At 40.2% G+C, this 25,832-nt stretch overlaps 3 protein-coding genes across 8 annotated transcripts; all 3 read right to left on the minus strand.

Annotated features, from left to right (window-relative positions):
* Positions 1–117: 117 nt before the first annotated feature.
* On the minus strand, positions 118–6,479 carry cct8 (chaperonin containing TCP1, subunit 8 (theta)). Of its 3 annotated transcripts, none has more exons than XM_040033113.1 (16): positions 6,324–6,479; positions 5,733–5,823; positions 5,566–5,645; positions 5,319–5,468; positions 5,039–5,219; positions 4,880–4,941; positions 4,665–4,802; positions 4,398–4,576; positions 3,974–4,040; positions 3,802–3,889; positions 3,606–3,721; positions 3,136–3,207; positions 2,862–3,026; positions 1,704–1,823; positions 1,175–1,311; positions 118–395 (listed from the first exon to the last, which is right to left on the minus strand). In XM_040033113.1, the coding sequence occupies exons 1-15, from the start codon at positions 6,381–6,383 to the stop codon at positions 1,204–1,206; spliced, it is 1,677 nt and encodes a 558-aa protein (XP_039889047.1). In that variant the 5' UTR covers positions 6,384–6,479; the 3' UTR covers positions 118–395; positions 1,175–1,203. The 3 variants fall into 3 exon arrangements, with proteins under 3 accessions (XP_039889047.1, XP_039889046.1, XP_039889048.1); XM_040033112.1 differs by having other exon boundaries at positions 1,171–1,311; XM_040033114.1 differs by lacking the exon at positions 1,175–1,311.
* A 1,904-nt stretch (positions 6,480–8,383) lies between these two features.
* On the minus strand, positions 8,384–12,068 carry LOC120734348. 3 transcript variants are annotated; one of them, XM_040033120.1, is made up of 6 exons: positions 11,935–12,068; positions 10,924–11,241; positions 10,493–10,794; positions 10,150–10,245; positions 9,431–9,469; positions 8,384–8,988 (listed from the first exon to the last, which is right to left on the minus strand). In XM_040033120.1, exons 2-5 carry the CDS (start codon positions 11,215–11,217, stop codon positions 9,439–9,441), a joined length of 723 nt encoding a protein of 240 aa, XP_039889054.1. In that variant the 5' UTR covers positions 11,218–11,241; positions 11,935–12,068; the 3' UTR covers positions 8,384–8,988; positions 9,431–9,438. The 3 variants fall into 3 exon arrangements, with proteins under 3 accessions (XP_039889054.1, XP_039889052.1, XP_039889053.1); XM_040033118.1 differs by lacking the exon at positions 9,431–9,469; XM_040033119.1 differs by lacking the exons at positions 9,431–9,469; positions 11,935–12,068 and adding an exon at positions 11,700–11,908.
* An 807-nt stretch (positions 12,069–12,875) lies between these two features.
* tmigd1 (transmembrane and immunoglobulin domain containing 1) lies at positions 12,876–25,215 on the minus strand. 2 transcript variants are annotated; one of them, XM_040033124.1, is made up of 6 exons: positions 24,970–25,215; positions 24,135–24,219; positions 23,727–24,005; positions 15,049–15,336; positions 14,813–14,916; positions 12,876–14,728 (listed from the first exon to the last, which is right to left on the minus strand). In XM_040033124.1, the coding sequence occupies exons 2-6, from the start codon at positions 24,196–24,198 to the stop codon at positions 14,717–14,719; spliced, it is 747 nt and encodes a 248-aa protein (XP_039889058.1). In that variant the 5' UTR covers positions 24,199–24,219; positions 24,970–25,215; the 3' UTR covers positions 12,876–14,716. The 2 variants fall into 2 exon arrangements, with proteins under 2 accessions (XP_039889058.1, XP_039889059.1); XM_040033125.1 differs by lacking the exon at positions 24,970–25,215 and having other exon boundaries at positions 24,135–24,603.
* Between the last annotated feature and the right edge of the window lie 617 nt (positions 25,216–25,832).

A 25,832-nucleotide genomic window follows, 5' to 3' on the forward strand; every position in this document is an offset into this window, starting at 1 on the left:
CATTTTCTCGTTGCTTTTGAGTCTCAATATGTGATGAAACAAAGTTAGTGATCATATGAAGTATCAAAGAAGTTTACAAAGCAACGCTGGGCAAAAAGTAAAAAACAAACCAAATAGTGACAGCACAGGTGCCTTTTATTTGGGACTGAGAACATAAAAAGCAAAACAGAGCCATTGGTATGATTTTTTTTTAAACTTCTGTTACCAATGTATGGTCATTTCTACAAAATAAACCAATAAACAGGTGAGCTTTAAATAAGTAGAAAACATTTGGGAATCCATGTCAGAGCGTTCAGGGTTAAAAGGAGCATCTGCTGGACATTTTAGTCATCCTCATCAAAGTCCTTCTTTCCCTGGGGAGGTTTGGGTCCTCCTGCTGGTTTGGCCATGATGATCTATAAAGGAAGAAAACAATCATTTCATCATAAGATCCATGCAGTTGAGTGAGTGGGCTTTATGGCAGAGTGGAAGCACATCACCTCTGACCTTCATAAAATAATTGATAGACAAACATTAACCACAGCATCCAAAATGTGTTCAATCTTAAACTGCTGTGCTTATTTATAAATGAGGGGACTATATTTTCAAAGTAAAAAAAAGGCCATTTAAATCCCTACAGATATTCCAGAAGTCCATTTATAGTGATTAAACATTCATGAGCACACGTGGGAGTATGTTGTGCTTTAAGAGAAATTCGCCACACAGGAAAATGTACTTGTGCACAAAACGTGAACACTTAAAATCAAATAAATAATTAAAGAAAAAAAATGAGCTGAAGAAATAATAATTAAACTCTGGGTCAGTTACTTAAGGCACTTCATGTTTCACAAAACATCTTCAACTACGTCTAAACTGAATTAATCTTCTCTTAAAATACATTAAAAAACAAAACACTGTTTGATTTGGTACTTGCAAGCAGTTTGTGAGTGCATGCAGCATGCTATCACACCACACACACTATCTGCTCTGTGCAGGTTTAGGCAGTGGCACATCTGGGTTTGTGTAAAACACCTGTGATGTGGTTGAATCCAGTCAGTAACGCAACATTTCTCCAGTGTTAGTAGTGACAGGTAACGCATACATATTTCAACCTCCTGTGAGTGACTGAGCACACCGGTGCAGATTTTTTTTTGTTTTTAGTTAAAAGCGCACACACATTCCAAAACCTACTGACTGAGCGACTGAGGGTTTTGTGTGTGCCCTCTAATGGTGAGTTTCAAAATTATCAGGCTCTTCATCCCAACCGTCCTTGTCCCAATGGCCTCTCTGCTTGGGAGCCTTGGGTCCCCCTGCAGCCTTAGCCATGATGATCTGGATCGTACATATATGCACACTTAATAATCTACCAGTTGCTTTAAAGAACATAAAAAAATCCTAAAAAGAATAATACAAAACTCAAAATATAAACAGAAAGCAAACATCTGTGAGATGTGATTTGATGCGGTCCGTCGGATCTCTGGAGTGTGGCATTAAGTTTGTTGATTTGCTTCAAAGCCTAAATTATTCAGTTAAAAACCAAACCGATACATTAAAAGCCGTTTAAAATAGTCCTAAAGGCTCTTACTGTCTGACTGATTGAAGCAGTTTTCTGTCTCAATCAAAAACAAAAAACACAATTTCAAAAGTTCATAAAATCTTCTGTATGAGGCTGACTTTCATTACATGTAGAGTTTGTGTGTTAAGAATGTTTTGTTTGTACCCACCTGGTCCACCCTCAGCACTGTGATAGCGGAATTGGTAGCCAGTTTTATGCCCCAGTATTTGACCAGGTAGGGATCCAGAATGTCGGCTTCGAGCATGTCCTTCACAGCAGGACCATCACTCTGCAAACGACATGACAACCGCACCGTCAGTCAAGAATATGAGACGCTTCAATAGAAACGGGTATTAAAAAAAATAATTTCAAATTTTGGATTTAAGGGGGAAAAAAGGATGCTACAACACAAATTTTAAGATGTCTTTTATAGACCTAGTCTGCTCAACTTAACTCGACTGTTTCGAGGGTTTCCCATACTCAGAAAACGAGACGTCAACAGACTGCATGCCACCGATTGGCTAGTCAGTGGCGTTCCTCAATTAGTCATGAGGGCGTCTCCTTCACGAAAATCAAAAGCATAATTTTTGAAACCCGGAAATTAGGGACCTGGCTATGCAAAAAAAAAAAAAAAAAAAAAAAGGAGGCAGCAGGTATAGCATCACCTCAACCTCCTCCATCGTCGTGGTGTTTGAGTCGCCATTACTTCGTACTCGACTGTAAAAGAAACCGTCCGAAACTGAGTTGAGCCAAGATGAGTAGGTACAGGTGGGAAAAAGGACTGTTAGTGTTAAGCTGTGTACCCTAATCTAAAAAGTGGTGTGCATCTACCCAAGTTAACTGGAAGCCAAAAAAAAATAAAAAAAAATAAAAATCTAAACTGTGATTCGCCTGCTTGGTAATTACATACGATGTGAACATCATATTATTTAGCTTAAAGATCATGTGGAACAGGCTGTATCTGTCTCCATAGCGCAGACAACACAAATGGACTCAGTGGGAGCTCAAGTCCTTCCAGCTTTCAGTCAAGGTAACTGTTTTTCTCTCAAAGGCCAACACATGAGCCAAGTTTCTCTTGTGATGACAGAATGATGTAGTGCATGTTTTTAGTGCAAACAGCAGTGTTAGCTCCTCCGGCATTCACTGTCACGTTTTGGACACCACTGGTAATGCGTTAAGGACCAGTGTGTAAGGTTTAGGTGCCTCTTGCAGTGCCGTTGTAGATTGTAACCAAGGAAAACACAGGCTGAATATTTTAAACGATTCACATCTGAAATCAAACTATATCAAAGCCATCCACACATTCTTCTCATGCATCCATACATACCTCAATGTCAAAGCCCATGTTTTTGTTTCCCTCATGATGCGCAGAATACAGCTTTGAAATAAGCTCGCTCCCCTTCACGCCGGAGTTCTCAGCGAGGGCACGTGGCAACGCCTCGAAAGCTTCGGCAAACTTTTTAATGGCATACTGCTCAAGACCAGGGCAGGACTGCAGAAAGGCAGGAAAATGGTGTATCAGTCAAAATAGGACAAAACGAAGAGGAGAGATAAGTGTGTGGACTTGGAATATGTTAATTAATTCACTTGAATGTGCATACCTCTCCATATGAGGTGATCTGTTTGGCCAGCTCAATCTCAGTGGCTCCTCCTCCAGGTACCAGCCTGTTGTCCTAAAGATAATGAATGACAGAGAGACTGTAGCTGTTGTGTAGTACATAAGTAGTACATAAAAAGAAAACCCCTTGAAATTTGTGAACTGTAAGATTCTCAATAACAATGTTTAAAGGGAAAGTTTTGCTCATAGCATAGTTTGTTTTTCAGTTCCTAATTCTATTTTATTATTATTATTATTATTATTATTTATTATTATTATTATTAAGTAAACAGGTGCTCAACACCGATGAGAAAAAAGATAAACATCAGCCTGAGTTGCTTTACAATAAAGACAATAATAATCTTTAAAATATAATTTGTGCATCCATTTGTTAAAACTTGTGATTCATCTAAAAGTAAGAAAAAAATCCCAACAACAACAAAATAACCCCAGTGACTTATAATGTCTACTTACCCTGACCAGAACTTTAAAGGTGTTGACTCCATCATCTACAGCCCTCTCAATATCATCCATCAGGTTGTCAGTGGAGCCTCTGATCACCACGGTTGAGATGGCACCATCCTCTTTATCTGTGTCAACACCAACTAACATGTTAACTCAGAAAGGTTTAAAATTAAGATTCACAAGCCTGAAGAACGGAGTCATTTACCATGTTTGAAGACCACCACCTGAGTGTCTCCCACCTCAGTCAGATATACACCATCACAGTGACCCATCTCATCTGGAGTCGGAGCAGTCTATGGATGACAAAAATGTATTTATAGTTAAAAATGGATGGCTCTTTCGAATACCTGATCTGATAAAAACAAGTGTACACTCACCATCTTGGGCAGAGCTACAGCTCCCACAGTCTTGCATAATCTCCTGAGGTCCCACTTGGAGTTAAGCCTGACGAGAAGGAAAAAAAGAACGTTTACGGCTGGGAAGCACACAATGCCAAAGATATACTATTATATATCATGTAATATTTAACATACGGCCATCATATATTTATTTAAATTTCCCAAAAAATGCAGACACAGTTACATCTTGCAACTTCAAAATAAAAGTTTTAGTCCTAGGCCATGAAAGGACCATCTGTATTAGCAAAAAGATCAATCTTTACTTGGGAGAAATGTGATCTCTTAAGCGAGTTACATGAAACAGTAAGCTCAACTAGAAGAAACTCAGGCTGAATTTGCCGTAAATGTCTAGCTCTTTGTATATGATACGTTCCCTGCTCACTTAAGGTTTTGTAGTTCTTACCTGACCACCATGAGTTTGTACTTGTTGGCGTAGTGCAGCGCCATGTCAGCCACTTTCCCCCCAGTTACCACCACAGTGGCACCAGCCTCCTTGATAGCCTTCACGTTAGCTTCCATCAAATCCTCCTCTCCTTTACTGAAGTCCATGAGCTCCTGTGCATTATTTATCAACACTGTGCCCTGTGGAACAGATGGGACTATCGTCAGCACCGAGAGCAATGTCAGCATCATCTTCATTAAACTTAATATATCGATCACCTCCACTTACCTTAGTCTCTGTCACCATGCAGTCGAAGGGGCAGGAGAAAACGGCGATCTTGGCGTCTTTCACTGATGAGATGTCTCCCTCTGCCTCCTTCTTAAAAACCATGCCATGAAGCATAGAGGATGCAGTCACCCCACAACCCTAAAATGACCACAAATGTTAATAGAGGCCAAACTGCATACGCACACAAAATAAAACCAACAGAAGATGCTGCTTACCAAAATCTTGCATACTCTGACGTTATCAACATTGAAATTGCCGGACTCTGGGAAGATCGATACTGCACAAAGAGGGGAGAAAAAGGAAGTCAGAAAAATACCAAGGCAATGCTAAAATCGAGACAATCAACTCTGAGATAGTGTGCACTTCTGACTCACCACAGGCCTCTGCAATGAGGTTCGCAAGGAAGTCTTCATTGCCGTACTGTTTACTCATGACTGCTGTACGGATGAGCGACTTGGCTTCATTAATGTCATGGAGGTTCTTGGCTGAGGAGCAAACGCAGTCTGACAGGATCTCCAGAGTCTTCTTACAAGCCTTCTCGTAGCCTTCAATCACCTGTGGCAAAGAAGAAAAAGCGGGCACTGAGAAAATGCACCAATCATAGCACATGTTTGACATCAAGCCATGCTACTTTACCAATATTATCTTGTTTACCTCTGAAACAGACAAGCCCATTCTAAGGAGCTCTTCAGCCAGCTCCAGCAGAGCTCCAGCAAAGACCAGGACAAAGTTGGTACCATCGCCGACTTCCTGTTCTTGCATGTGGGACGCCATTACAATCATTTTAGCTGCGGGATGCTGCACCTGTAAAACAAACAATAATTTACATAAATAGTTAAATTCATACATTTATTATGCACTCAGCTGAATTTCAGTGAGGTGCACACCAACATCTCCTCACCTCAAGCTCTCTGAGAATTGTTGCAGCGTCATTGGTGACAAACAGCTTCTCTAAATGGTTGATGACCATTTTGTTCATGCCTAAAAGAAAACACTTCATTTAACGGGTGCTGCTTTGATATCTTTACAGAGCACAACCCTAATAGGCTGTAGGCAGACCAAACTTACCGTTGGGCCCATAGGCAGTGCGGGTGGTTTGAGAAAGTTCCTTACAAGCTCTGATATTACGGAAGACAGCCTCTTCAAGACCTGAAAAGTGCTGTAACAGACAAGAAATCAACTTTTCAAGACAGGTGCATTACCGTTCATTTCCATGTCAGACTAATATATTTAGCTTACTACCTAACAATGAATATGTTAAAAGCAAATAACTGGATATAATATGGATAGTCTGAGAATGTAAGCATTTCATTAAGCATCAGCATCACTTTAAGCTGACAGTACTGTTAGCTGAATGCTAGCTGGGTGTGACTGCATTATGACATCCCGTTATAACTGCAGCTCAACTTCTGCTGCTGCTATATTTAGCACGGTTTAGACTGAAGGGAGACAGTGAAATATCAAGAATAAGCATTTCATCTTCCCTAACAGACCTTCGTCCAGCAGCCGGCTGGGCGGCCTGGCTGCTGCTTTCTAGAACTATCCCTCATGACTCTGAATGAACATGCTAACTTAGCGGCTAACGTTAGCTAGCACGCTTCTTCACAACTACTCAGTCAAAGCTCATCTACGAGCCCAATATTCCTAATTTAACCCCACCTTGGCGCCATCCTTTAACATCTGGGCAAAGCCCGGAGCTTTTGGGACGTGGAGGGCCATTTTCAAATTTTTAGCAGCCCCGGTATCCTAGAGAAGGTAGCCGCGGCGTGGGTTCAGCTCTGGGTACAAAGCCGGAGAGGCAGAGGTGGAGCGACTTCAGCGAGGCAGCGAGCTACAGACGGGTGACAACAAAGGACAAACAGAGCAATTCTCGTTTCACCGCGCAGTGATCGTAAAACACCACGCGGGGGCAGTCTTACCGACGTGTTACTTTAACGAAATCCAAGTCTATACTAAGTGACTGACTTTTCAGTGAATTCCAAATAATTTAAGCTACCTCACCAAAGAAACACAAGTAAAGTACGACAGATGGCATTTCTGATTTCCTGTTGTTTACTTGCTTTGTCAAATTTCTATCATTAGTCATGAAATATTACAAATATAATGAATTATTGTCTTAAATGTGTAGTTGTTTTAAATTAAAAATGTATTGCCTTTACCAGTTAGTTTTCTATAGACTGTGCCTTGGATATTATACAAATATGATATATACAAATATAACCATGCTATCCCAAATGATTTACCCACTAAAAGAATTACACAAATTTTCTACATACAAATTAAAGTAGTACTAATCTCATATAAAGTACTTAATCACAAATGTGTAACATAATTTAATTTTAGGTCAGCGGTTTGGCAACCTATCCAGGGTGTGCCCTCCACTTGCCCTATGTTAGCTGGGATAGCCCCCCCACCCCATAACAATAAGCAGAAGAGTACGGATGTATGAATATTACAATTATTCTAAGTTAAAACACAAATTATAGTACCAGAAGAAGTTCAAACTGAGCATCAGAAAGAGGAAGAAAGGAGATTTAAGTGACTTTGAACATGACATGGTGGTTGATGTGAATATTTCAGAAACTGCTGATCTACTAAAATTTTCCCACACAACCATCACTGTGATCTGAAAGAGGCATGAGTTGCAGTGTCGCACAGATAAAATTGGGCTGGAAAAATGTTGCCTGGTTTTATTAATCTCAATTTCTGCTGCAACATTCACGTGATAGGGTCAAAATTTAATGCAAAGAGCATCAAAGCATGGATCAATCCTTCCTTGGACTGATCACTGGTTCAGGTTTGCCGGTGTTGATTTAATGGCGTGGGAGTTTTTTTATTGCCATAAATTGGGCCTCTTATTACAAACTGAGTGCCTTCCAGCGCCATGGTGGATCTGTGCCATTAGGCAAGCATTAAGGCAGTACTAGCAAGGTATACCTAATGAAGTGGGAAGTTAGTATACTGGCATATATAGATTTCAATACCTGAAAATGATCTGAACAGAAAGAAAAAAAACAAAAAACCCAAAATAGTGATATAAACACATTTTTCCACTCCGTTTCTAAAATGTTGGAGGAACTACAGTTAGTTTAATGAACAAATGTGCTGTAAAACTGACACCAAATGATAACCACCATCATCAACATCATGATGTTGAGGAAAATATTATTTTAAACCCCCCCCCAAAAAAAGAAGAAAAGAAAAAGAAAACACCCAACTAAAATGATGTGAAGAGAAAACATGAAACGGATATATATACATAAAAAATGCAAAGTTTTATTTTTTCACATTTGGACAGTTGTTCTCCTTTAAAAAAATAATAATGCAGAAAAAGAAAGTATCAAAAACAGAAAAACAAAAAAACAACAACAACACACCCACAGAAGAGCTTTGCTTAATTTGAGGCTGGTAGCTTGACAGTCACTAATAAGACTCAGAATATCTCTTTATAACATCATCATTATAGCCATCAACTGGTAATGAGCCACTAAATCTTTTTCCCCATCACATTATCAGATGATTTGTGTGTACAGTATCGATGCATGAATCATCCACAGGCCATTAGAAGTGCCAACCTCTGCCTCAAGGAATGTTCACATTTAAATACTGTTTTAGAAAATACACTTGATAATTTGGTATAATCAAATGACATTTAAAAATAGTGTAACAAGTGTTAGAAACATTATTGCATACATATAAAAATAGTGGAAAAAAAAAAATTTCCCCTCTGTCAGAAAATTTAGTGTTCGTTCAGCAGATAAACTGCAGTTCTTGTTCGCGATCTCATTAGAGTACATTTCATTAACTTTCTATGCAGAGAATGAGAACACAAAGTACAATATTAGTATTTTGAAAATGTAACTAAATGTAACATTTTGGTTGTAGCAGCTACGACAGATGCAAAGAAAATTCCTCTGGAAGCTACAGTGAGGATATTTTACCCACAACAAGCTAACCTGAGACATGTAAACACACAAGAGTCACACAGATGCTCACAAATATGCAGAGCACACATAAAAAAAGACAAGCTGTAGCATAATAGTCTCCCAGTATCATAACGCCACTGTGAATATGTAACAGTGACACCACAATAATAATGAGTATAATAAGTGTAAAACATGGCTACAAAAGGTCCTGCATTATACACACAGACATACATGTAGTTCAGTTGGGTTTGCGAATAGTGTTCACAGCTGTGTGGGCCCAACTGCCCAGCGTGTCTGAGACGCGTGTGGCTCTGCGTGTGACATTTGAGCGGCTGAGTTTACCGCTGGGATCCAGCTTTCTCATCATCGCTCCCCCAGAACGTTCCTTTGGGCCAGATCTGCAGAGACAGAGAGACACTACTCAGTGCAAAAAGAGACTGCCATTAAAACCATATAGGTTTACAACTGTAACATCAGTTAGTTATTTAAAAAGAAAAAGACAAGTGTTAAGCCACCAGGCAACAAATGAAAATTTTCAGTAACTCATTTCCTGATCTACAATTTGAATTTTATTACTTATCATTTTAATATGTAAATGGCCTCGTAGACATTCTGGTAATATCAGAAAAGGTATTTGGGAAAGTTTGGTGTCAAGGAAAATTTAAAGCAGGAGCTGTAAAGTCAGCAAGAAAAAGTGTGAGCAACATTTGTTCGGACAGCGAGTTATTAATCTGTTTTTCTTCCAGATTGCATGCATCCGAGTAGCTCTGCCATGCACCTTTGTGTTTACACTGAAAGCGTATGTTCTCAAAACTCAACTCTTTGGAAAGGGGATTTTACCTTCTGTATTACTCCACAATTTGGGAATAGTTGAACTGCCTGTTGTAAGTAAAAAAAACAAAACAAAAAACTGATCTCAATTAAATAAGAAGACGTCTATATTCAGTGAGGAAAGCCTCTGGGAGCATGTAATGTGCGCAAATAACAGGCAAGATCACCATTACCGAGTGCTCGCTTTCCTCACTGAATATCATCGTTTATACATCGGACAGGACACAAATATTTTAAATGACAACACAGGAAGTGACGCAAATTTTCAAATGCATTCTGTCATGTCATCTGGCTCCAATTCCCACACCCACCTCCTTTCCCCCTTACTCCCTCCTTATCTGAATACCAGAAACACAGGCCCTGTTTCAAACTGAGGCGGGAGGAATGTCTGGAGGGAGGGGGAGGAAGTCTGGGGACCCACAAGCTGGGATTCTTTGGGTGAGAGGGCAAGGAGGACAGAGACTCCCTTCCTCAATGCAGAATATGCATGAATACAAGGAAATGGACTAATGGCTTCTTCAGTTACACAAAACTTTAATTTACCAACAAAACACTTCTTTAGTTGTGATTATAGAAAAAGGTAACAAAACATGTCCTTTTTCTGTTAATTACCCAATCTGGGAGAAACTAATAACACACATAATGCAAACACTTTTTACAATTTTAGAATTTACCACCCAGTCAATGATCAAGATATCAAAAGAATTCACTAAAATAAAAAATGTTACCTGCTGTCTCTCCCAATGATGTCATCAAAAGCCTTTGACAGATGTTTGAGCCTCCTGAGTCCACTGGAAACTGACTCCAAATCTTGGTCAAATTTCCTATTATAGATCATAAAAACAAAATATTTGGCGGAAAAAGGTAACCACCAAAATTCAAGTGAGCTACTCTCAGCTGCTCCACATATTTGGTTGAGTTTTCTTTTTTCTTTTTTTTTAAATAAATAAATGGTGTATGATCATCCTGACACATCCTCAGAGGGATCCAATGAAATAAAAGCACTCAACAAACTTATAAACTAACAAAGTCCTAAAAAGCAAAGTTGCATAAAGAGTGAATCAAACTCACTTCCTCTGGTTTTGCGTATTTGGAGAGGCAAAGGGACTTCGTACAGCAGCCATGCGGACCAGTTGCCTCCTGCCACCTCCTGTTTTCACTCCTCTTACGGTTGCTTCAGGAGTCCTGCGTCCTCTGGAGCCTGGAGTACGCCCAGGTGTACCTGTTGCTCTGGGTGTGCGTCTGGGTGTTGCAGCCCGATGAGGTGTATGTCCTGGGGTGCAAGAATTCGATGCTCCAGCATTTTCTCCATCACGACCCGGGGTCGCTACCAAACACTCTTCACGGGAAAATTCTCTGGTCCTCTGCAACCTCTGAGAGAGAGAGAGAGAGAGAAAATAACAACTCTGGAATAACTGACTAGTGGCTTTTGTTGAGACTGATAATAATAATAATAATAAAAAAAAAAAAATAGGCAATTTCACACATAACAGTTAATCTACCTGATACACTCCGGTGATAGAGTTACGAGCACTACGAGTAAGTTTGTGGACTGTGCTGGTCTTTGGTTGCTCCTTCATGGTTTCCCAGGTCGGATTCTCAGGGAGGGAGTTGGTCTGGACAGATCGCAGTGGGAGTCGCTTCCTCAGTGACATTCTCAGAGAGTTGAGTGAAGATGAGGACCGAAGTTTGCGGAAACGGTCCGGGGCTTCTGGGGAGCTCTCTGCTCCATCAGACTCATCCAGGACTGTGTGTGCCCGCCAGACTCCAACCACAGCTTTACCAACACCATCCATGACTAAACAGGCTATATGACCGAGCTGAGAAAAAAAGTGATCTCTATGAATAAGTTTTATGAAAATAACATTTTTAATACTACAGTTTCAAAATCTCACAATATAAAAAAAACCTATATTCTAATCTGGCTCAGCATGCTATGAAATTTGAATATTTCTTTGGACTGATAGACCAAAATAAGAAAAAGTTACAAGTTAAGACAAATCTTTCTTTTTTAATCCTCGAATTTGAGGAAATTATTTCAGAGTCCCTTTGTCACTGTCAAAAAATTTGAAAAATGTCAATGAACAAAGGACGGAAAAAGTGAAAAATGAGCCGTAACAACCATACAATCAAGCAGCAGTAATCGTGTTAGTAAAAGCTCCGTGGCTTTTGTTAGATAGGGACAATGCTCCTGGTCAAGTGTCCAACTTAACCCAGGAATGGCTTGCCCTGAGGAGGGAATAACAGCCTTAAGCAACAAATGAGAATTAAAGTTTACCTTTCACTTGCCGTTATATAAAAACGCTGTCAAATTGTGCCATTGTTGTCAAATGCTGCCTTTTCCCATAAAATTCAGTGAATATCATTAACAAAACAAAAGAGGGCTGTGCCCCCGAAGCCACGGTTAGCTAGGAAAAAAAATTACTATTTACACGACAAAACATCTACTCAAATAAGTATAAAAACTTAAAAGAAGAACGTCTGCTGGGACACCTGCTGTACAGAGAGCTTACCTAAAAGTTGTAAAAGTAGCCGATTCTCTGTGGCTTTTAGGCGGCTGTAGCTCCCGTTTCTTCTTTCGCTGTTTGAATTTGGCGGCGGACCACAGAATCCACAAAGGCACGCGTCACCACGCCCTACGCAGTGTTACGTGACATAAAACGATGCGTCACTACGTACAGTTTTACGTTAATGGGATTTACGTTGAAATGTGACTAGAATTATCGTGTCCGAATAAGGTTCCAAGATGTTTCTTCTTGAAATATATATTTTAAAATGATCTGTTAAGGTCTGTATTTTCAAAATAGTTGTAAAAAAATACTTAGGATCACAAGTTTGTAATACTAGATTCCTCTATGGCTTGTTGATGCCTACCAAAAGTCGTGTTGTGACTTGCAAAGGGACATTTAGCTAAGTATTATTGGGGGTCTATGTTTATATTTGAGCCTGTATGTGTAATTGTGATCCTGTGTGGATTAGGGAAAATTCAAAATAAATTTAACATGTGCACCTAATTCTTTTTTTTTTTTAAGTCATTAAAGATTTATGCTGCACAATCATTTCACCCTGGAAAAATAACAGCTTAAAGAAATCATCAAAAGCCCCAAATTACCATGGCATTTATGCCCATGATGAGTGTTTGTAAACTATCTCTCAAACACAGTCACATTTTCTAGTAAAGAAAAATTACGAAATGTTTAGCAATAAACCTTATCTTTTCCAGGTAATATGTCCAGTTTTTATTGACTTGGCATGAGATTGGTGTTGAAGCAACTAACAGGGGTGTTAGTAACGCTCTTCTATTGCAATACTGTTTTACCACCCAATTTACAGATAAAGGAATACATACAAATACACGTAAGAAACATTTTACAAAGCTAAGTATAACAGTGCCTTTGGACTTGGTGATGTATATCAAATATATTTAGCTGCTGGGAAATGCTAGATAGTTTGCAGTTTTTTCCACCAACAGCACAATTATAACAGGTCACTAAATACTGTTGCTCATTTATCAAACACCATAAGGTTTTTCTTTGCTTTTGGTTGCACGTGTACACAAAAATCCACCATTGTGGCTACAAAGGGCTTGGTGACCAGCAGATGTCACTGCACACCTGCACATGAAATGCTTTCAGTATTTTGAAATCTTTGTCTTGTCCACCTCTGTAGTGATTTAGTAAAGGCATTAACAAGGCTTTAGAATAATTTATCTTTAACTTTGAATTCATTTGTCCTTCACTCATATCACTCTGTTTTATGTGTTTTAAAGTGTTTCTTTCTTTATTGGAAAGAACATAAAGAGGAGACCTTGACCCTAACAACCTAGCAGCCACTGTCCTTTTGTCTCATTAAAAGTAAATGTATAACATTATTTCAATGAGCTATGGCTGTATAGTTGAGTCAGGAGGTAAAGTTCAGAGCAAATGCAAGAATTAGATTCTGAAACGTTATAAACATTTCACAGACATGTTTATTTCTCTGGTTTGACAGCAGTTTGATAGTTTTACACTGGGTATTATCAAAGCATCAGCTTCAGCATTGAGTTACTCTCTTTTAAGCAGCTTTTTGGTTTTTAACACAATTAGTCTGACAATTATCTGTCTCTTTATTGTTTTAAAAAGCACACTGATTAATATGCAGAAGCCAGCACGAGCTATATATCAGGGTAAGTGCATGCATTTCTCATACAATAGCAGTTAAATGTGACAGTGTGAATGGTGGTTTCTGTCTGTGTCTGGTAATATATATATATATCTATATTTTATAATAACCAATAAAAATGATCTTATAGACAAAGACAGTTTATATTGCATTGATTGTATTGGAAAGATGAGCTTTACTAGCTGCATCATTATTGTTATTATTGTTTCTGAACATATGCAGCTACCATTACCAGACAGTTAGCACAGTGTAAGACAGGAAACATGGGGAACACGCTAGTCTGGTTTTAACCAAAGGGAACAGGACATTTAACTGATAAGTTATAACCTGATTGTATAACACATAGAAAAACTAACATACTGTGAGTTTTATGAGTTGATTACAGTTAGACTAACACTACCTAAGTGTTTCACTGAAGTTTCACTCTAAGCTAAACTAGCTAGCTGTTTACATAACAGAAATACACTATATGGACAAAAGCTTTAGGCTACACTTATTAATCTTTAAATTCAGGTGTTTTCAGCCCTGCTGTCACAGGTGTATAACATCAAGCACCTAGCCATGCTGTCTCCCATTACAAATATTTGGGAATGAACATGTTGTGCTAAAGAGCTGAATGTGAGTTTGATCGGATATTTCTATTACAGGAAGTCACTTCCTGAAGTTGTTCTCCATCTAGATAGTACACAGTCAGCTGTAGTATTATTGTACAGTGGAAGTGTTCAGGAGCCACACAATGTAGCAGATCATATGAAGTTGCAGTGTAGTGCATGAAAGTCGGCAGTGCTCTGCTCGCTCAGTAACTGCAGAGGTCCAAATGTCCTCTGGCATTAACATCAGCACAAGCTGGGAGCTACATAACGTGAGTTTCCATGGCTGTGCAGCTCCTGTAGGTGTAATGTATATGTAGCCCTGCACTTTTGTCCATATAGTATATATGTATATATATTCATTGTTTATACATTGGGAAGAAAACTTAAATGTAGAATAGATGTATCTCTCATCACATCACAAAATTAAATAGAAGGACACAATAATGGATAATCAGAGTCTTTTACACACAGAGTAGTGGCGTTATCTTCATGGCTTGTCTCGTTTGGTGATGTAGAGAAGACTGGTTATTTTGAGCACAACTTACTTGCAGCACTGTTAAAAGAGATTTAAAATATTAGAAGGTCTGGGTTGTAATCAGTCAGTCTCTGTACTCCACACGTGTATTCTGTGCGTTACCTTTACGATTTTCCTCCACCTTGAAACAACAGCAAGAAGAGCAGTGAGGCCCACAACCACCAGCCCAGCTATCATGGGCCCCAGTGGGAACTTCAGGGTTTTGTCTGTAAAAATGAAGATTAAAACATTAATAACCAAGCCATAATATCATGCACTGATTTTTATAATCCACTTAACAACTTAATGTGGAGATGTGGCTTGGGTAGCATTGCAGAGTGCTGATATAGTGAGCTCACCTGTTATTGTGACTTGGAAATGCCTGCTGCTACTTCCATACATAGGAGAGTCCACTGTGCATGTGTACATGCCTCCATGCAAGGTTTTCTTCACTTTGCTGGATGTCAGCTGACTTGTTAAGCCATTATTGATCACAGAGAGGCCATCTGCTAGTAGATCCACCAGGCTTCCATTTAGTGACCATGTCACAGAGGAGACAAGTGGATTGGCCCTTGTGTCACACTCCAAGACAAGGTCATCCTCCTCTTCAACTGTAACTTCCACTGTTTCAGAGATATTTGGGGCAACTGAAAAATGATCAGTGCAAATATTAATGCTTGTGAGATTATTGAAGTAACTTTTTCCAGATAGATGCACATCTACGTAACCAACCTAGCAGCTACACTGATTCAAACCGGAATATTCCATGACCAGCCTGCCATTAAAATTTGCACAGGTATGTTGGGTGTGTTTGTATCATTCTATCCCTCCCTCCTCTTAAAACGGAAATTCCCTGTTAAAGTGCTGTTGTCATGCAGGAATGTGACCACAGAACAACTAGTTGCATCCAGAGGGGAGACTGTGTGCAGATAAAATCTTTTAAAAAACCCAGATGTCAGTTTACTATAAAAACCCAAACGTTGTCCTCATGATCACTGATAATCGTGGACAAATCAGGGCTAGAATAAAGATGGGATCGTGGTCAGTTCCTTCCAGTCACGCTTCCTGCAAGTCCACTTGAATGGTCCATGTGTAGTTTGGTGTTCTCCATGGTCGAGACTAGTCACTCCACTCCGAGTGGGCACGAGGACTACTAGTATAATATGTTAAAGATCTACATATTGTGGTGCTGTACTTTTCCCCTGAGATCAGTGAAAAATATATGAACTAACAGGTAATGAACCCTACTTTGGTTGGTCCTTTAGTTTAAAACCTGTTAAATGCTAATGACCCCAGTACTGGGGGCAAGATGGAAAACATCAGGGTTCACGAGATGTGCCGCCACATTTGTTTTTTAAAATATAAACATCTGTGGCATCCACAGAAAAATCAAAATGTTTTGTGAGCTCAAGGCTCAAAAACATTTTCTACGATCACCAAACACAGCTAAAACAACATATAATTAAAGAGCAAGTAGACATGTAGCAAAACTGCATGTTTCATCACGCTCCAACCAAAGTTCTCTGAACCAGCAGCAAAACAAGACCAAAATTATGCATCCCACTTGAAAAACATGATGAATTTTGTCCTACCTTTGCTTTCTTTCTTTCAAAACAAATCCACATAAAAATGCATTTCCTGAATACCTCCATCTTTCAATGTGCTTTGTGTTCTGTCTTATTTGCTTGTTTACACACAGATAAATTACAGCCTATGGCAGCATATTTTCTTCTATATTCTGTTTTATAGAATATAACCCCTCCGTGTCCAGGATGTGCACATCAGCATCACTGACAGGGTGGCTGCTGGCCTGTAGGTCTAAACAGTCCTGGCCTGATGAGGTAGCTTTTCTGTGTTGTGTCATCAGCTTAGAGGTTGTTTGATTTCACTGATGTATAGTTTTACAAAAATGCTCCTTGTACTTAAACACATAGACTAGATCCTTGGGGTGGAGCAATTTTCTGACGTAGCATGTTTTTTGGTTTGAAAGCCACAGAGACACATTGTTTAGAGAAAATGTGTCTCAGGATCACCAAAAGGTTTTCGTTTAGGCATGGGTTGTAATTCTCTCCTCAAGTATTCTTTAGGTGGCTTCCTGGCTGGTCAAATGTCCAACTGGGAATGCCACATCTACCCAGGGCCATTTTGATATGATGTTCTTCTGCTGCCCTACCCGGCATGTTTGCGAGGATGTCGTTCGCTCTGTGTTGTAGTGTCCTGATGACAACCTGTTTATGCTCCAGAGTATGATGACAATCCAACCTTGAATACTGATACATATTAAAGATAGTGGTGCAACGGATCCAAAATCTCACGGTTCGGATCGGATCACAGTTTTAAGTCACGGATCGGATCAATTTTCGGATCAGCAAAAAAAGACAAAACTTTAACTCGCCATTTACTTATTTAAGTATTTTTTGGCTATTAAAAAACATTCAACTCAAGACTCATTCCACGCAATTATATAAAAACAAATTAAGGTGCAATATAGGGCAGTACAGGGCTTTGTATTTACCACTCCGCTGTGATATAATGAGCAGTCACGGTCACGAAGCTTTCCGTTGCCCTGGAGCTCCACCCATTTGTAGTTAGGGCAACAGAAGATGCCTGGAACAATTCAGGCATAACTTTAGACTTTTCCTGCTCATACATGCTTGGAACGATCTTGTCACTGAAGTGGACGCGCAACGGGATATCATAGCGTGGCTCAAGCATGTTCATCATAGTTTAAACCCCTTGTTTTGCACAGCGGAATACGGCCTTATAATAGCTTTAGCCCGGTCGGACTGGGCAGCAAAGGGCTGCTTAAATGCCGCAAACTCCTCTGCTCCTCCACTTGGACTGCTAGCGCTGGCCATAACTATGGCTTGACAGACTGACCACGCACACCATACACATACAGTGATCCGTTGCTGCACCACTATTTAAAGATCATAAAACTGAACTCACGCCCCGTTGTCAGTCAGTGTGATAGTTTTGGTCATTATGCAGTTATATTGTTTCTGATTCCTAACTTGGCTAAATATGCAATTAACCTAAAAGTGATTCAGTATTGGCTGGGAGTATTAATATAATAATACAATAAACAGATCAGATCAGAATTCTTTTTTTTTTTTTTTGTGTCCCGTTTGGATCTTTAGCCATCAGAATTGTTGTCTTAAGGCCAAGAAAGATGCCAAGCGGATTTATTTTACCAAGTGGATCATCATGGCCTTGCCATATTGGTCCATTTGATTGACCTTTATTATAATTATGTATTTATTTTATTTTCGGATGCTACAAACGGGACAGACATGACTGGGGGATAGGACAGGGAGAAAGAATGAAAGAAAGAGAGGGAGAGAAAGAAAAAAAGAGGGGAGAAGAGACGGTGAGAAAGGGGGGAAGAAAGAAAGAAAAAGAAACAAAACACCTGGATCACCTGTATGGAGAAAAAAAAAAACAGAAGAGAAAGCAAACAAAAAAAAGAGCAACCTAATAAATACAGCACCATCACAATAAACTAGCTAGCAGTAGATATCAGTAGATACTAAATATTAAACGCTATTGTGCAGCACGCAAGATAGACAGCGCACAATGTGCTTTGAGGCAGCAGCCAAGAAAGGTGTAGTCCGCGTCTGTGAACACCCGTGTGTACACCTGTGTGGATCAGCATGCTTGTATTACAAAGGTTTCTCCATGTAACGATCTGCTAGGGAGTGTGGGGAGCCATAGCCCCGTCCCCCAGGGTATGAAGCAGGTACCCCAGACATCCGAGGAGGACCACCAAAAGGGGGGGAACCGTGCCACCCTCCTGGGAAGAGCTGAGTAGAGCCCCAAACGAGAGGTCACCCAGCAGCTACGGAGCAGAGGCCAGAGGGGGTTGCAGTGGCGTGCCCGCGGGCTCTGCCGGCAGCCAGCTGTGTCAGAGAGGACCGAGCTTCAGGCCCAGAGGCCAGAGGGCACCCCACCCCCCGGAAGGGGCCCAGCCCAGCCCCAGTCGACAAGAACCACCAACACACCAACGTCTGAGGACATCAGCCACCGGCAGGGAGTGTGGTGAGGGGAGATAGGCCTCCGTACTTAGGAGGGCCTGAGATGTACCCAGAGAGGTTGAGTCTAAGACCCAACCTGATATATAGACACAGACGAACAGGCGCACGCGGACACAAACGTGCATTCCCACCCCATATGCACAACCAAATACTCGGCACTCACCCAACGTGTAGACAGACACAAATAGGCACTGCACAGACAGTCACACTCCCCAAACATACTCTATATCCCAGGTCCAGGTACCCCCGCCCCCAGAGGGGCAAGCCGCGTCTAGACCCAGGAGATGTTACCCTTCTCTCTGGGGTGGAGGCAAGCGGACCACCTCCTTATCTGCAGTAGCCGGGAGGCCCCGCATCCCGGACCCCAATCTGACGGCCAGCACCTCCTCCCAGCCCCCCAGCCTTAACGGCTAACAGAACCGGGGTGAGTGAAGACCCCAAACCTCCCTACGCCCGCTCATATGTAGTGTTGCTGTGTGCTGTTCTAAAGTGCATTTAAAACATCAGAGAGCAGCACGGCTCCTCCCGAAAACCCTTAGTGTCTATATGCATTTAAAATTGAGGGTAGGGCACCAGTGCCAGAGGTGGGTTGGAGTACACCAACCATCCTCTGGATGCTGTAAAACGTGCCCACCCCTAAGGCCCTATATGTATGTGTTATGTGAGAGTGTGAGTAATGTGGATGTCTAGGTTGCAGAATAAAATTGAGGCACAGGCGGCCAGAAGGGGACAGAGGGGGAATGCCTCCCCTGCACCCTGGTGACATACCTGCACCCCAAGCCCTACGTGTGTGGGTGGGTGTGGTATAGCGGGAATAGGGAGGCAGCTGAGGATGGGGAGGGAAGAAAGGGAGGGGCAAGCGGCCCCTCCCTGGGGCCACCTCCCCCGCTGACCCCAGTAGGCACCCCCACACTCTGGAACCCACCAGGGCAAGGGGGCTCAGGCCCATCCGGACTGGGGCCCGCAGCAGTAGCACCGCCCAGCCCCAAGACAATAGACATCCAGACTGAGTTCATTCTCTACCTCTCCTATATTTCTCCCCCACCTGCAGTGAGGTGGGGTGCAGTGAGCTCCTGTAGAGAGGAGACCACCTGCAAAGATATAACAACCTCCCCACCAGTTAAAGAGCCCCCAGTTGGGCCGATGCACCAGAGGTCCCCTGCACTGGGGCTGAGCCCCCCTGCACCCACCCGCCCACAGCTCCGGCGACACAACAGCCAGGACTCAAGCCCTCAAGGCCCAGCCAGCACCCCCAGACCCCCAAGCCTCCGCGCCCGTCCCGGACCTACCCAGGGGCAGCCAGGCTACCAGGCCAGTAACCAACGTACACCAGCACAGACCCTCCCCCATCTCCGCTGTACGCAGCCACAAGGAAAACACCATCTAAGAGCCATCAGAGCCCCTACCCAGGTCATGGCCACATCCCCCGGGTTAGGCCCTCCAGGGAAAACGTCCCTAGGGACTCCCCAGACGCCGTAAGGCCGTCCCTACCCCCATATCAACCACAATAGTGAAGGCAGGACCAAACCATGACCCCCCACCCCAACTAGGTGATTAAGTCGATCAAATGAGCACAAAGGGATTGATCAAATGTGATGGCAGAGGCTGTATCAAGATTAATGTGATCTATTAGATGGTTTTTATATTGGTTAGAATTAAGATTATTTTTATTTTTCCAGTTAATGAGGACCATTTTCTTGGCAATGCACAGGGCCGTAAAAACAACGTGGGCTGTGTTTATTTCTGCAGTGACCTCATCCAAGTTGCCCAGCAAGCATACTAAAGGGGAGGCTGGAATGTTACATTTCAGACACTTTGATAAGTCTTCACATATCTCACGCCAAAACTTCTGAACTGGTGGACAGAACCAAAGAGCGTGGATGTAATTGTCCGGTGTGTTTGCTGTGCAGTGTGAGCAGTTGTTGGAAGGCGTATAGCCCATCTTGAACATCCTATGACCAGTATAGTGCACTCTATGTAATATTTTGTATTGTATTAATTGCAAGCTGGGATTTCTGATCCATTGAAAGGTTTTTAAGCATATCTGAGACCAAAGGTTTTGGTCTAAGCTGATCGATAAATCTGCTTCCCATTTTGCAATAGGAAGGGATATTGATTCATCTATTTTAGAAAGTGTTCTGTATATTTTAGACAATAATTTGGGGGGGGGGGGTTAGACTAAAAAATTGTACTACACTTGGTGGTGCTTGTAATTCAGCTTCACTGGGATTACATTTCTATTTTACTATGGATTTAATTTGTTGTTATTCCAAAAATCGTTTCTTGTTGATCCCATATTGTGTAACTAGTCTGTCAAACGAGATAAAGTCTGTTCCTTCCAATATATGTTCCAAGTATTTAATTCCTTTGCAACTTCAATCTGGAAAGTTTATCATATTATTGTTTGTAATATGTCCGGATTGTTCCAGATAGGTGTACATTTTCATGGGATTAATGAAGACTGTCATTTTTAGAAACTCCCACCATGCTGTCAGAGAAGAGCTGATGTTGATGCTTTTAAAGCATTCATGTTGTTTGATGTTTGAGCTGATAAATGGTAGGTCTGAAATTTCTAGGTTATTACATAGTGCCTGTTCTACATCTATCCAAGGTTCATCTAAGAGGGTGTGTTTAAACCATCTAGAGATGAACTGAAGCCTGTTGGCTAAAAAATAGTGATTAAAGTTAGGCAGATCTAATCCTCCTTTATCCTTGGTCTTTTGTAGTGTTTTTAAGCTGATACGTGGGGGTTTATCTTTCCAAAGGAATTTAGAAATATACGAGTCTAGAGATCTGAACCAATCTTGTGATGGCTTATTTGGGATCATTGAAAATAAATAGTTTATTTTTGGCAAGACCATCATTTTTATAGCGGCGACTCTTCCCATGAGTGACATGGGTAAAGATTTCCATCTAGTCAGATCGCCTTCTACTGTCTTTAAAAGTGGGATGTGGTTTAATTTAGTTAATTCTGAAAGCTTAGGAGAGACATTAATAGCTAAATATTTTATATTTCTAGATTGCAGTGGGGAAGGAGAAGAATTATGGAAGGAGCAATTAATCGAAAGAACTGTAGATTTTGACCAGTTAATTGAAAAATCTGAGACACTTGAGAAAGAATTTATCAATGCAATTACCCCAAAGAGATTGGTTTGTGAATTATGGAGAAAAAGTAACACATCATCCGCATAAAGGCTGATTTTATGTTCTACATTCTTACATTTTATTCCCTTAATTGTTGTAGCCTGTCTAATTGCTGCTGCTAGTGGCTCAATAAAAATTGCAAACAGTGAAGAGGAGAGTGGGCATCCCTGTCTGGTGCCCCTCAGGAGAGAGAAGCTGGAGGATGTTTTGTCATTTGGTTATTTTCTCTAATCTTTTTGAGAGAGCTTTGCAGATTATTTTAAGGTCTACATTAATAAGGGATATTGGACGATAGCTTGAAGGAAATACAGGGTCTTTGCCTGGTTTTAGTAAGAGACTGATATTTGCAGAGTTCATATTTGGTGGTAGTCTACATTTTCTTTGATTTCCTGCAACATCCTGTGAAAAACTGGTGCCAGAATCGTCCAGAATTCTTTGTAAAAATCTGTTGGAAAACCGTCTGGACTTGGAGCCTTATTATTGGGCATACTTATCAGAGCTTCCTGGAGTTCACCTGGCGTCAGTGGTGAATCCAGTGCCATTGCTTGGGTGTCTAATAATTTTGGAAGAGTTATGTTGTCGAGAAATTGATCAATTTCATTTTTAGATGGGTTTATTTGTGGTGTATATAAAGTTTCATAGAAATCCCTAAAAAATTTGTTTATTTTTTTAAGATCATTTATTGTATTCCCAGATGCATCTTTAACAGCACATATAGTTGTTTTTTCTTTATTGATTTTTAACTGGTTAGCAAGAAATTGTCCGGATTTGTTACCGTGTTCATAATTTTGCAGGCAAAGTCTTTGTACTAAGAATGTATTCTTTTTATTAATAATTTCATTTAATTCTAGTTTTGTCTTGCGTATTTTGTTTAATATTTCTTGATCTTGTTGTGACACATAGGCTTTTTCTAAGAATTTGATGGTTTTTTCTAGTTCCTGAATATTTTTGTTTTCTTCTTTCTTCTTATGTGATGAGAAAGAGATTATTTTACTTCTCATCACGGCTTTCCCTGCTTCCCAGAGGACAGATGCTGATGTTCCTGGAATGTCATTAAAGCCTAAATATAGAGTCCATTCTTTTTTAAAGTATTTGATAAACTCTTCGTCTTTGGGCAGTGATGTATTAAATCTCCAGTTTTTACTTGGTGTAGTATTATTCTTCTGTATTAGTGTTAAAGATACAGGAGCATGATCACTGACAGCTATAGGATGAATCTCAGTGTCTGAAATGTTACTTAGCAGTGAGCTGCTGACCAGAAAACAATCCAGACGAGAGTAGGAGTGATGAACATGTGAGAAGAAAGAATATTCCTTACTGTTGGGGTGAAGGGAGCGCCATGCATCGCAAAGACCAAAGTCACTCATATACTATTTGATTATATTTGTGGACTGCCAGTTACGCTGAGTTCCTGCTGTATTGAGCCTATCCATGTCTTCATTTAGTCCCAGGTTGAGGTCTCCCCCAAGAACAATTGTGCAGTCTAGGTGTTCGGAGAGTGTACTAAAAAAACCGTGGAAGAATGAGGGGTCATCAACATTTGGACCATATATACTTACAATACATAGCTTTTGGTTAAGTATAGATAGTTTGACGATTAGGAATCTGCCCTCTGGATCTATAACTGTATCGAGTACTGTGAAATTAATATTTTTATGTATTAGAATTGCTACTCCTCTTTGTCTAGAATTATAACAGGCTGAGAACACATTAGGAAACTCAGGTGTTTTAAGTTTATTCAAACCTGTGACAGGCATGTGGGTCTCTTGTAATAAAACAACGTCTGCCTGTAATTTTTTAAGAATTCTGATCTGTAAAAAAAAAATAATTACAGATTAGAATTCTTTAAGGGGACTTACATGTGACATCCAGGGTGACAGAGACTTGATCTGTGGAATTGCCTTTTTGGTGGCAAGTGAACTTGGCACCATTATCTTCATAGGTTGGTGTGACACACAGACTGCTGCGATTCTTGTTGTTCCCTTCCTTCAGAAGAACCGCTGCATTATTCCTCAGCCAGACCAGCTCTTCTTCAGCTTTAGTAACACCAAGCGTACAAACCAGCGATACAGGGTCATTGAGCTTTACCTGTATAACACCCTCATCGTTGAATGCAGGTTTAGACTGGATATTAATGGCTTTAGGATGGGGAAGAAAAGGAAGTTGAGTAAGATCGAGGGAGTAAATCTTGACAATATAAATAGTGACAAGAAAACTGATTGAGATACGTTCCCTGTGACCAGGTCTTTCTAAAACAACAAACTTACCTAAAACGTGCACTGCATAGAGGACGAGGAAATGGAAAACTGCGGCTCTGAGGATAAACTTCATTTTGCTTTGCCTTCAATGAACCTGGAGGAAAGGAAGAGATCATTAGAAAAAGCACTGGTATGCAATTCATTTACAATTTTAAGCTAAAGCATTACAAGTTTTTTCAGATGTGGCATACCACCAGACACCGCATTCTGTTGTGTTCTTCATCGAGAGGTAGAAAAACCGCTAACCATTTACTTAACAGGACAAACAACAAACCAAAAATACGTTAAACATTAGCCTCTCGCAATTTTAGCCTCAGATTAAATTTACATTCCAGACAAAAGTGCAAACATTTTCTCCTCCGCACTTCTAAAAAAAGAGAAAGCCATCAAAAAACATTCAACTTATTTATCCTTCTGTAACCTTAAAAAAAATAACTACCTGATCTGAATGACCTGAAAATGTCTGTGTTACACAGGTTTTAAGCAGATGAGCTGCTGTGTTAAACTGTTGACTGGCTGTACATTTACAAACCTGGTTTAAAAATCAGCTAGCATCAAAATATCTCAAAATCCGTCTACAGAAAAAAAAAGCGATTTTTCTGATTTAAGTTTAAATCAGACTATTTCCAACTCTGGCAACCAGAACTTTATGACTCAGAAAGGAAACACATTTGTTTCAAAATACTTTTTTTTTTCAGCATTTGTTAGATATTAAGGACAGCATTAAAAATCCTAAAAAAACCTCTCCAGATTTAAAACTATAAGAAAGATTTTAGGAATTATACTATATATATATATATATCTAGAAATGTTTCGCATTCTGAGATGAGTTAGACGAATTTACCTGATGAAGCTCGTGTCTTGTCTGCGTTATATGAGGGTATGAATGACTGTTTTAACCTGGATCAGCTCCTAGTCTGTACTTCGCAGGTCCCTTTTTATAACTACCGTCTCGTTCAAAATGCCTTTCTTATAATAGTATTTGCCTTCATGTCAACACCCTTTAAATCCTCCCACCCATGACTTTTTTCCATCTTTTATTGTGGACACTTTTAACACAAGGAAAACCTTTATTGGCTGTAGCCATTACAATGGCACTAAAAGTAAACTGGGTGTGTGTGCCAAGTTAAAAAACACCCTTTTTAATAGTTAAATTTTTATTTTATCACAAACCCTTAAAATCAATGGTTGGAGGGATTCAAAATTAAATTAAAATTCTTTAAAATCAGTGTACTTCTACACATTTATTTATGAAGCAAGTTACAATGGAAGCCCATTAATTATTTCTAATACTATAAAATAATACAAAATATATAAATTACTTATACATTAAATTTGTGTGTGTCCTTGAAAAGGAGAGGAAGGCATTGTTATTTTGCTGTGGGAAAAGGGATAAATGTAACTATAGTGTTTGTGGATTTACTTCCTTGTCAATTTTCCTGCCTTTCCTGTTAATGTCAGATGAGTGACGGTAAACGCAGATCAGTGCAATGGAAGTTTGTGTGTATATAAAAACATGTAAGAAATTTTTTTTTTTTTAAAAAACCTAACAAATGTTAATGAGACGTGACGTGAAATTTGAACTGTAACAGAAATTTCAAAGACATGGGTTTACTGCCCTGTAACATGCTAATAATTCAGGGTTGCCCTAAGTTTTTTTTTTTAAATCAGCATTTCTGAACCAACTGCTGGACCGACAACAACAAA

This window comes from Simochromis diagramma, unplaced genomic scaffold, assembly GCF_900408965.1.
Source record: "Simochromis diagramma unplaced genomic scaffold, fSimDia1.1 OVJJ01000216.1, whole genome shotgun sequence".
Lineage (NCBI taxonomy): Eukaryota > Metazoa > Chordata > Actinopteri > Cichliformes > Cichlidae > Simochromis > Simochromis diagramma.

Excerpts from the sequence above, each read along its gene's own strand:
- tmigd1 (XM_040033124.1), bottom strand. The coding sequence starts at position 24,198 with ATGAAGTTTATCCTCAGAGCCGCAGTTTTCCATTTCCTCGTCCTCTAT. Across the intron at positions 15,337-23,726 it reads TGTCACCCTGGATGTCACAT|TTGCCCCAAATATCTCTGAA; the intron begins GTAAGTCCCCTT and ends ATCATTTTTCAG. Across the intron at positions 14,917-15,048 it reads TTTCCAAGTCACAATAACAG|ACAAAACCCTGAAGTTCCCA; the intron begins GTGAGCTCACTA and ends TCATTTTTACAG.
- LOC120734348 (XM_040033118.1), bottom strand. The coding sequence starts at position 11,217 with ATGGATGGTGTTGGTAAAGCTGTGGTTGGAGTCTGGCGGGCACACACA. Across the intron at positions 10,246-10,492 it reads AATACGCAAAACCAGAGGAA|GAAATTTGACCAAGATTTGG; the intron begins GTGAGTTTGATT and ends GATCTATAATAG. Across the intron at positions 8,989-10,149 it reads ATCATTGGGAGAGACAGCAG|ATCTGGCCCAAAGGAACGTT; the intron begins GTAACATTTTTT and ends CTGTCTCTGCAG.
- cct8 (XM_040033113.1), bottom strand. The coding sequence starts at position 6,383 with ATGGCCCTCCACGTCCCAAAAGCTCCGGGCTTTGCCCAGATGTTAAAG. Across the intron at positions 5,469-5,565 it reads CAATTCTCAGAGAGCTTGAG|GTGCAGCATCCCGCAGCTAA; the intron begins GTGAGGAGATGT and ends TTTGTTTTACAG. Across the intron at positions 3,208-3,605 it reads CCTTTAAAGTTCTGGTCAGG|GACAACAGGCTGGTACCTGG; the intron begins GTAAGTAGACAT and ends CATTATCTTTAG.